At 48.6% G+C, this 10947-nt stretch overlaps 1 protein-coding gene across 1 annotated transcript in view; it reads right to left on the bottom strand.

Annotated features, from left to right (window-relative positions):
* Positions 1 to 9873, bottom strand: part of LOC104496084 (inactive serine protease PAMR1-like) — a gene marked incomplete at its 5' end in the record, with an annotated part of 27629 nt that extends 17756 nt beyond the window's left edge. The window contains 4 exons of the mRNA XM_010139157.1: positions 1297 to 1404; positions 4883 to 5100; positions 9101 to 9215; positions 9798 to 9873. Of these exons, the coding sequence (XP_010137459.1) occupies positions 1297 to 1404; positions 4883 to 5100; positions 9101 to 9215; positions 9798 to 9873 (517 nt within the window). The remainder of the gene's footprint in view (positions 1 to 1296; positions 1405 to 4882; positions 5101 to 9100; positions 9216 to 9797) is intronic.
* Positions 9874 to 10947: the final 1074 nt, after the last annotated feature.

The following is a 10947-nucleotide window of genomic DNA, read 5'->3' as shown; positions in this document are numbered from 1 at the left end:
TGAACAAGTCCTCACAGGAAAGAGGCTGTTAGCAGGAGAGCCAGACACATCAGCGCTGAGGTCAGGAACCCGCAATTTGCAGCAACCCCTTTTCCTACAGAAAACACACCAGGAATCCGGGCAATCCAGCAGAGCGCGGCTTCGCTGCTCGGAACCAAAACTCGTTCAGGCTCCTGGAAAATGTAAAACTACCTTTCCTCTGGTCTGCTGCGGGGAAAGCCAAGTCTTAGGGGCTATTTCTGGATCTGTAGAAATCGGACTGTCTTTTATCTCACCATGATCCATGCAAGGAGGTATCATGTCACTGTGATTTAACTTTCCTGATGAAGTAAAAGCAATTCTGGGAGAGAAATCCACTCCTGACAATGGCCCGTGTGGGAAAAGAGGTTTGAAGTAGTGAGGTTTGGTGTATACTGGGTGCTCTGATGTGGAACTGGAAACTCTGGGAGCAGGAAGAGCATTGTGCACCTCATGGCCACAGTAATGCCCCAGCAGGGCACCCTCAGCCACGCTTTCTGCCTTGGGCCAAACGTGGTCCCAAGTGGGTTTCACTGGTATCCCTGAATCCTCCATGCTCAGCTGGAGCTCTAGCTCCGTGGCTTTAAACACTGCACAACGCTCCTTCCAGCTAGCAGAGATGACACAGCCTTTAGCACAGCATATATTGCACGATTCTTACTCCTTGCTCTTCCAAGTCCTGTTAGATGTAGACACTTGCTCAAGCATGAAGAGGTCAATCACCAGAACAGACAATCGATTAGAACTCATTTGAACCCAGTTATTCTACAATTCCCTTGGCAGGACAAAACCAGGTGTATGACTATACACAGAGTGAGGGCCCCCGACAGAGATACGGACAGCATCACCCTTTCTGATTTGTTTTGATCCCCGTGGTGCCAGGACTCTGCCGTTCAGGTGGCTGTGAGGGAAGACAAACTGCCCAGAGCACCAAGCGCGGGGCTCAGCTGGAGTGTGTGTGTGTGTGTGTGTGTGTGTGTGTGTGTGTGTGTGTGTGTGTGTGTTCAGAAGAGAACAGCTGATCCATGCAGCGGGACGCAGCGCGCAGGTCTAACTCTGCCTGATAAGGCTAGTCCAGTACAAGGTTTCACGAGTGCTTCTCCCAGCTCCAATTCTGTTCTATCTTTTTCACACCTAGGTGTAAAGCTCCAGGACTATTTAGTGGAAATCTTTGTAAACTGACTGACCTACCTATGTATCACTGACACTCCTGACAAGTCATGGCCTGCACCAGTGACAGCCCGGGCGGCTGGTCATACACACAGTGCCTGTACTCACAGTTTTCACAGCGACTCCCGGTGTAGCCAGCCAGACAGGCACATTTGTAGGTACCGCTTTTGTCTAGAATGCACGTTCCATCATGAAGACACGGAGAGGAAGAACAAGCTGTGAAAGAAAAGCAAGAACATTCATGGTCTCTCACAAGATGGGGGTCCTGTCTATTTTTCCTCGTAATGGTTGTGTTGTAGATGTGTAATACATGTCAAAAAGCTCTGTTGTTCTTTCTCACACACTGGAGAGGGGATCTTACAGGCACAGGCAGCTCTCTCCCCAGCATTCATCACTTACTGTTACCATTTCCTTTAACTATCATCAAGTGGTGAGAAAGGTTTGGGCAAGAAAAATAATTTACAGTAAGCTCCAACAGTGTTCAGAGCTTAGCCTAAATTACAGAAGTTTAATACTGCCCTACATTTCTCCTGCCATTCATCCCGGAGTTTAGGGATGAGTTATGTGATCCATTGTTCTGGTGGGTTTTCTGGGTCTCGGATCTTGTCATCCCAGACTTTGGGACTTGCTTTGCCCCTGAGGAGCATGTCTTTGGTGCTGGGAAAGCTCTGAATGGTCACGATGACCCTAAGTCTGCTCAGGCAGCTGTTGCACACCACAAATCTATCAATGATACACATCAAACTGCACATATCAGAATGTGTAATTGTGCCATTTAACATCAGCAAATTCCACTGTGCAATAACACAAACACTTTGTTTTTTGTGTGCCTGCTCTAAGGGGAGATGAGTGACTAGAGCAAAATTTTCTCGAAAAGACATAGAAATCATTTCCATTTCAATTGCTTTCCAACCCGAGAGTGGGTTTTAGCAAACAGAAAGTAGAGCCAACATCTCAAAACTTAGATCCAGTTTAAGATTCAAGCATCTCCAACACCTGAGACGTTCAGGATCTGATCCTGCTTCACATCCGTGTTAACAAAAACAAGACTAGGCAGCAAAGTTCACATCTGGATCCACACCAGCACTAAACTTTGCAATCATAATTGCTAGAAAGGGTTGAATTCTAATTCGTTTACAGATCATCTTTGTCCTTCCATGCTAAATACATTGATGACTTCGGTTATAACAGCGATATGAATCTTCATACCAGCCACTGAGCATTGCAACCCCAATCAACCTGCCCTGGGGGACCCATGGTGAGGTTGTGGACTGTCACATTTAGAGCATTCTCTCTGCTGCAGCAGTTTTCCTTGCAGAGACTTCCCTTGAAGCACAATCTCTGAGTGTCTTACATCCAGATGGCAAGGGACGGGAAATAGATAGATGCCACGTATGGATTTCTCTGGAGGTTTCGTGTGGTGATGTAACAGCAATCATACTGGCTGGGCAAGGAATATCTTCCAGGTCTCGCTGAAGATCTGGCTCTGACTAAGGTCAGTGATTCATTCGTTAAAAGGAATAAATACGTGGCAATTTTATCCAACTCATGTAAAATATCACTGAGGAAAGGCGAGAGAAGCAGAAGAGCTTTGTCCTTGCTCCAGCTTTGTCTCCTGATTTGTAAAAGGAAGCATGTCAAGCAAAGTCCTAGATACTGTCCGTGAAAACACCTGACACTCCAGAGCACTAAATATTTTTCTTTTTAAAGGAGTTTTGATTTCCTGGCTTCAGTCAAACACGATGGGACAGTACTACAAAAGGTTAAAGCCCCCACGTTGTGTCAAAGATCACTAGCTTGGGGGTACGGAGAGCAGAGCATTGAAATTCAATATCAGGCTTTCATCTAACCAGATCCAGCATATGGCTAATACCCAAGAGACCCTCATGCCTCCCCATCTGCCCCCCATCCTTCCCATCTGAGGGCTGTTGAGTGAATTCTAGTCACTCAGACCAACTACTGGTCCCCATCTGACACTTGGCATGGGATGGGACCTACAGCTGCTTCCAGACCAGGCAGCGCAGCAGGTTGTGGGGTTTCGTCCTTTGATAACCACGCTTTGATAACTACAGGTGCAGTGACCTTTCCTAAAGGGGACCTTAGTAAGCTTTGTTGCTTATTTGGTGTCAGTCAAAACCTTTTGGCAGTTGAACCTGTGACCTCTGTGCAGCCAGCGCCACCACTGCAGCAAGCTCCGATTTTTAAGCTTAGAGGAAGGGAAGAAATTCAGTTCTGACAGCATAAAACACTCCTTCAGTCCTCTCCACGACACCACTAAGGTGCTGGGGACATCAGATCACCTCCATGGCCTGCCCCACATCCTGCAGGCACAAGTGCTGCTGCTGTCACCTGCGGTACATGGAATTGCTCTGTGCAATCTGGTGTGGGGACCTCGGCTTTTCCACAGCGCTGTGCACAGAGGGGAATTTCAGCAGAAATGCTTCAGTTTGCCATGTGCTGCCAGAGCTTTCGATTCTGCGCTGCCTCCGCTTTCAGTTCTACCCTGGGTGCTTCTCCTAAACCATCCTGCTGGCCAGGTTAATGCTTCCCATAAACAGACACTGGGAGTGTTTTAAAAGCCTTTCACTGCAGCTACACATTAGGCCAGAACAGCCTCCTGACAAAGCGCACAATAAAACCTCCTCACAAACTCAGAGAAGCCCTTTGCGACGTGCTCTGCATGGATTACCACACTTGCAGCCACGCAGCCTCAATTACCGCTAAAAACGGGGCAGAAATAAAGCGCTCAACAGCATTTGAACAGCAAGTGTTCCCTGCTGGGCAGAGAAAACAGAATCAGCTCAGCCCACACCATATGGAAATTGTTAGTTCTCCGAGTGTAGGCAGCCCTTATGCAACACCGCCTGCCCCACGCTCACTGGTTCTCTCTCACCTCTCCTGCGCACTCTGATCAGGCTTCTGGCCCGGGAGTACCACGGATAGATGTGACCAAAATTCCCTACGCAGCTAAACAAGGAAGAACCAGGAAGAGCGCAGAGGCCGCTTCAAATGCAACGGCAAAATGAGGAGCCAGCTACACTTTGGATGTTATGTTGGAGCCAGAAACGATGGAAAGGAGTGCGGGGGACTGAGCACTGAGCACTAACAAAAACACAGGAATTCTGGAGCCCTGCTTCTGTCATTCATAACACCGAGTTCACCACAGAATGGGAAATGCCTCTTTTTTTTCTTAAAGAAAATAATCTGTCCTTTGTATGCACTTTTGGTTTTAAGCCCTAATGATATGATACATGAGCCAACACAAGAGTCATGTCAGGGCATTTTCACTGAGCTAATTTTATGAGGCTTTGCACCAGGTTTTTGCTAACTGAGACAGCGGCTCTGCTCCTGCACACAGCACTGAGCAATTCTGCAACTGCAGACACACATGTCCCTCCCTCTGCTTCCTCCTGCGCTCTTAGTTCTCTGATTCAAGCAGAAAAGTCTCACCAAACAGCAGCTCCTCTGAGCTGGCTGATGTGCTTGTTCCTCACCCAGGTAGAAGGAACTCAGTCTTTGTTAGAAAAGCCCCACGTCCACAGGCCATCTGATGGCTTTTCAACCCTCCCCGCGCTGACTTTGTGTAAGTTGCTGTTGGCAACACAGTGTGAAAGTTTTTAATGAAGCAAAACAGGGAGAGAGATTAGTGAAATCGAATTAATGAGCGGCATGTTCCACTTTTGGATTATCTTACCTGTAATTTCTTCAAAGACAGCATGAAACCCATCAAAGTTCTTGGATCCATCGGACTGGAAGAGGACATGGAGGGAAGAGCCAGTGCTTCGGATGGGAGGCGGCCTCTCGTTTCCACAGAATCTCTTAATTATTCGGCTGTCCAAGTTGTCCCCATCACGGACCTCCACATAGTCATACTGGCACATGTAGTCAAACTCCAGGCTCAGCATGGAAAATCTTGAGGAACGAGGACACACAGTCAGACTGCTCTCCTGTGCACCCCGACTCTGATTTACTGGGATGTTTAGTTACGTTAGTGCATCCCCTCCCCATCAATCAACAAGTCCCTGAACACATGAGGTCCCTCTCACTTCATCCCGATTTTTTGCATTGTTTTCTTCACTAAAGGGTTGTTTCCTCACCAAAGGTGTTGTCAGACCCTGGCCCAGGCTGCCCAGGGCAGTGGTGGAGTCCCCATCCCTGGAGGGGTTTCCCAGCCATGTGGAGGTGGTGTTGAGGGACAGGGGGCAGGGGGGACCTGGAGGTGCTGGGGGAACGGTTAGAGTCGATGATCTTTTCTAACCAAAGCAATTCTGTGACTCTGATCCTCAGAAGCCAGCCCAACTCTACACAGTTGCTCCATGAGAAGTGGCAGAACAGTGAAGCCTAAACTGAAGTCACACAGTCTGTTCAGATGCAAGAGGTCCCCAATCACATTATGATGCTAGAACTCTCATCTAGGGTCAGACACTGCAGGGAGCACATTTCTATCACGGCTGTTTGCCAGAAATTGTTCTATTTACCCTAAAGAAAGTTCTAAGTACTGAAAGCAGCAGTACCAAAGACCAAGGCTCACAAGCTATTTGCATTGTGATCCTCAGAAGTCAGCAATCGGGGGTAGAAGGAGAGCGTGGGGATGAAACAGGCAGAGAAACGAAGTCCGAAACACTGCAGCATGGTTTGCATTAGAAAGCGAACGGGAAGTAAATCCCCAACGTCTGGCACTTGTCCTTCTCTTGGGGGCAGGAATAATGGAAATATTTAAAGACTTTTCCCAGAAAGTCTGTGTCCGCGAGCTTTGACCCAGCCGCTGCCCGAGGCTCTTGTTCGTCAACAGCAATGTCACCTGCTGCTGTTTGAGCTCAGCGGGGCCCAGAGCCAAAGCACCTCGCCAGAACCTGAATGGGAAACAGGGCAGCAAACACCAAGAGCCGCTGGAGAGCGAGCCCTGGGCAGGGGCGCTGGGCCCAGCCGGGGTACGGCGGGTAAGAACGAGGAGGTCTGGACTACTAACTGTTCAGTGGAATATTTTATAAATGAAACTTGTGGTGTACTTGATCTTCCTGAGAGCTCCTAACGCCGCAGATGTGTGTTTAGGAGACGTCTAAACCTCCCACACTAGTGTGGGACTAGTGATTGGCAAAAATGGCATTTTCACCCCAAAGAGGTGAGACAGGTTTTGGATCTGCTGCTGGATCTCCCTGTGTGAAGAGGCAGGAGGGTACGGGAGCCAATTTCCTGCTCTTCTGCTCCTGGGACTCAGGCCCCCGGGTTACAGAGGTCCCCATGTTACATGAAATGACCCTTCTTTGACAACTCATGAGCTGACTCAAGGGGCCTCTTCCCTCAGCCACCTTTGTCAGGTCGTGTGGCTGGTTTTAGAGCAGCAGGAGTACACTACAGAGGGACAAGAATGAGCAGCTGTGGGGAGCTACACCAGCGGAGCAGAGCTCCTCACTTTTTAAATCATCCGATGGAATGTGGAATCAGAAAAAAATTACATCTGCTTTAAATATGCATTAGAGAGAGATTAATTCAACCTAGCTTTGCATAAAATGCATGAGCTGAATCTCGTTCTGTCAAGTTTGCCAGAGACATCCTCACAGGCATCAGGTCATACGCAACATCTTCCAAACATTCTTTCGCTGGTGGATCACACCCCAGGGATCTACCCTTGTGGAAGTTGCAGAGCAATAGAGATTAACCCATTCATCCTTGACACACTTATGAGGCTACAGCTTATCCTGACTGAATCCTAAAAGTATTAACCTGTCCCCTGGACTGGTGCATTTCTGATTAAAATTAAGTATGTGTGTGAGGACAGAAGGAAAATTCCTGGGCTGCCCACCATGGAATGGGAGCAGAATTATTTCTAGATGTAAAGGCACACTCTGTCTAGCAGTGTGTTGCTGAACAAAGAATATCAAGATACTCACACAGAGGGGAGGTGCAGAATGAAGGAGCCTTCACAGAGCACGGGTTTTAATCATTTGCTTTCTCTGCTTGAAAAAATGGCAAAAACAGAGTGGAAAATGTGATGAACCTCAGCTCCCTCGCTGGTGAAACTGCAACTGTATCATAATTCTCTGGGATATTATGAAACTAATGGTAATTTAGTGCTACAGGTCATCAGATACAGAACGGAATGCAAAGGATTGTCTTGATTTCAGCAGTGTCTGCAGCACGAATACATTCACCAACCCTCCGAGGAAAGCTTCTAGCCAAAGGAAAATATTTAAAACTGCAGCTCTGCTCAGGCATTAACGAAAATGGTTGAAAGTTGTGAGCTACTGCTACTGTGGTATGACACCCCCAGCTGCTCCCTTGCGGACCAGCCTGTCCCATCCCTGCCCTCGTGAGCCATCAGGGCAGCAGCTAACAGAGAGGACGGAGGAAGGAGCTCTTTTGTTAGCAGTTGTGCTGGTTCAGCACTACGGCTCTAAGCAGAGTTGTGCCTGCAGAGGGGATCAGAGGCAAATGCGGTAAAGGCAACGACTCGGCATGGATGGCAGACCCCGCAGGAAAACGCGGGTGGCCTGCTCAGTCGTACCTGCCCTTCTGTGTAGGAATGGCCTATAGGAGAAGCTTTAGGCAAAATGTACCAGTTTTCCACAGTATTTAACTGGTGAAGTACCTCAATGGCCAGCTCTGAGGTGGTCCACCCTGGAAACCTCAGCTGGTTCAGAACATGCTCCAGGGTTACCTTATGGGAGGTAGATACAGGTATTCACGTCATGTGTTTGCCTTGGGGACTTCCTCCTGTCTCGGGGCTTGCAGGGTGGCAGCATTAAGTGGGGACCTCCAGGCCAGTTCCTGATCTTTCCCTAGAAGTGCCGTGTCTTCTGCTGGGATCTTTAGGCACCCAGACATCACGCTCAGTTCAGGCTGGGCTCAGGGCTTTAGGCTTCTCTGCTGCTGTCCAGCTCAGATAAATGTAGCTGCTGACAACAGAAGGCTGGAGGAGCTCAGGCTTCCCCCTTGGAGACTTCCACAGTTGGAATGTAACGTTATGTCACACCAAGGAGATGCCTTGCGTTGTTTGTTTGACTGTGGGAAGGATGGGCAAGGGGAAAAAGAGAAAGGTGCTCTCTGCAGGATGCGCCTCATGGTAAAGTGTTGCATCCTCTGGTAACAGCGAAGGTAAACACAGATCTGTGCGGCCACTGCATGTACTGCTGATCCATCTAGTGTCCCTTGTTACTAGAGCCTTGTACCTTGTGCCTGGTGCTACCTGTCTGTCAACTCTTCAACGCTGACTGTCTGTCAACTCTTCAACATTAGGCACGTTCCCAAGTGACGGGCCTGCACAGGATCCATTTCCACACCCAAAGCCAAAAAAGTGAGGACTGAGGGACACCTGTAGCTCCTGAAGCACTTTTTAAGCCTTTCAGTTGACAAGGCCTTGTTCAGAAAAGTAAAAGATTCCAGGTTAGCATCTCCCTGAGCTTGTCCATAGGAATGGCGAGAAGAGTAACTGAGGCTGGTAGAGGACAGGGCTGGGAAAGATGAGCAAAGGAAAAGTAAGAGAGGGAAAATACAGGCTAACTGCAAGGTAGGTCCCATGGGCAACTCTCGCGTGGCATGAGACACCAGATCAAAACATTCCTAAAGCTTTTCTTCAAAGAATGTCTTGGTCAGCCTGGTACACTTTCCAGAAAATACTGGGTGCTTTGGTGTCAAGGTCTGGAAGAGATCTCTAAGACGTACTTTGTGCCCAATATCTGAGAAACTCTCTGTAGCATCCAGCCGCCCTAAACGGGAATCGAAGGCACAGCACTGATGATTCATGCACTGGCTGCCCGTCACAGGTGAGTCCAGGGGAAAGAGCTGAGGTTCCAAATGCCAAGAGGTGGCAGCCCCTTCACCTCCCAGCCGTTGACCCGCACTGACTCTTGGTTATCCACATGCCCCAGCGTCGGCCTGAAACCAGTGCTGGCTAAAAGCCAGTAGGACCTACCTTAACTCAATGTTAAGTCCAGATTGAACATGAACGGTCCATTCGCATCGTGCATTCAGTGGGTAACCCTCCAGCAAAATCTGACCTCTGGCAGCGCGAAGAACGTGCCCGCACCCTGGGAAGCAAAAGGAGGAAAAAACCACAATGGCTGTAAAGAGTTATGACTCTAACAGAGTATTGTCTAGGTTAAGAGCACCCCTAGAAAAGTTTTGGTTGATTTCTTCTCACTGGTTTGCCACACAGTCCCAGGAAACCATCTCTTACTGCTTTTGTGGTAAGACACTGCAGCTCAGAACAGTTTTGATGGATGTCATCTTGACCTATGCCACCACTGAAGCTGAGAAAGCTGGTGGGCAAGCGCCCAAGGTACAATGAACACTTGAATTAGTTCAAGTGAGGGAAACAATGAGAGGAGGAGCTGTTCCACCCAACATCATAGTTTCAAGTCCTTCACAAAGGAGCCTCTGGGAGGAAAAACAGCTGAGCCATTCCTAGAACAGACATCTGCTTGCCCTCAGGATTTGCTACGTCATCCTTACGTGTTAATGCCACCACGCCAGTGAAGATACATAATCACCACAGCTCCTCCACCAATGACCCAATGTGACACATGTATAATATACATCCCTCATCTCTTCTCTCCAGTTCATTCCTGTCCTTCCTCTCCTCCTGCCCCACTCCCAGCTTTTCTCCTTACTATCGCTCAGCACCGACAGAGTTAGATGAACCACTCCAGTCGTTTGTGCCCAGACGGAGAAACTGAGGACAACGACCTGAACAAGCAGCAGACATGGTCACGCATGGAGGAAGCGCTATCTTTTCATGGCTGTCCCGCAGTTATCCAGAGGTAGTTGTCCCAATTCCCCATCTTGGATGCTGAACATTTTTAGTCCAGGGAGTCTTCTCACCTTCGGTAACCTCTCCCTTTCCCCCAGCTATAAAATATGGCTAATGGTGTTTTCCTCTGTGGAAGGAGGAAGGTTGTTTGGTGATTTTTGTAGAGCCTTCAGTGACCTGTACACACAAGTGCTAGCAAAACGCACAGCTCAATCACGGCGCACCAAGCCGAGCTAATTCCTCAGTTTCTACTTTCCTGACTACATCTTTCCGAACGGAGTCTTGCACAGGGCCGTGTTCCCTGGTCAGTCTTCCCTTGCTTTGCTGGGGGATGAGGCTGCATGGTAAGCCAGAAATTGCAGTTGAGCCTATAAGCAGGGGGCTCTGATAGGCTGCTCGCCACAGATAATGTGGGTAAGTGAGAAGACAAACAACCCAAAAGGCCTCCACAGCAACCCTCTCGCTTCTTTTTACCTCCTTAGCCAAACAGAAAGCCCTGCTCCTTCTGTTTCCAAAGAGAAGCCCTAAACTCGTAACCAGTACCACAGGATGAACATTTCCTGCCGAAATGGTGGGTTTTAACGCTCGCCTCAGGGCCCTTCCTTCCTTTGGGTAAAGAGGGTTGCAGTGACCTGATTTGGTGAAGTACCAAGCATCTGCGGTTCCCATTGATCTTAGCGTCTGGAAATCAGTCCTGCTGCATCTGGTCTATGGGGAAATGTGAAACTGCAGGTCAATTACTCCTCTTTCTTCTTAAGAAAGTCTTGCTCAAGTGAAATAGCCTTTGTTCATTTACCCTTCGTTACCCTTAATTAAGCAGGACCCAAGGAAACAGAAACCCTGCTCAGAGGAGTTCCTCAAAAGTGTTTCATCCTCCTCTGTGGCATGCTTAGTTCCCTCTGTAAAAGGCAAGGATTCATGACTGTGCCCAGCAACCCCATTAGGATTCAGGGAGGACAGCAGGATCCGCTGTGGTGGCACATGATAATGCTCCTTCCCACAGCAAGAAA

This window comes from Buceros rhinoceros, unplaced genomic scaffold (assembly GCF_000710305.1).
Source record: "Buceros rhinoceros silvestris isolate BGI_N320 unplaced genomic scaffold, ASM71030v1 scaffold41156, whole genome shotgun sequence".
Lineage (NCBI taxonomy): Eukaryota > Metazoa > Chordata > Aves > Bucerotiformes > Bucerotidae > Buceros > Buceros rhinoceros.
Note: the sequence above shows the minus strand (reverse complement) of the source record. Positions and strands in the feature narration are given on the sequence as shown.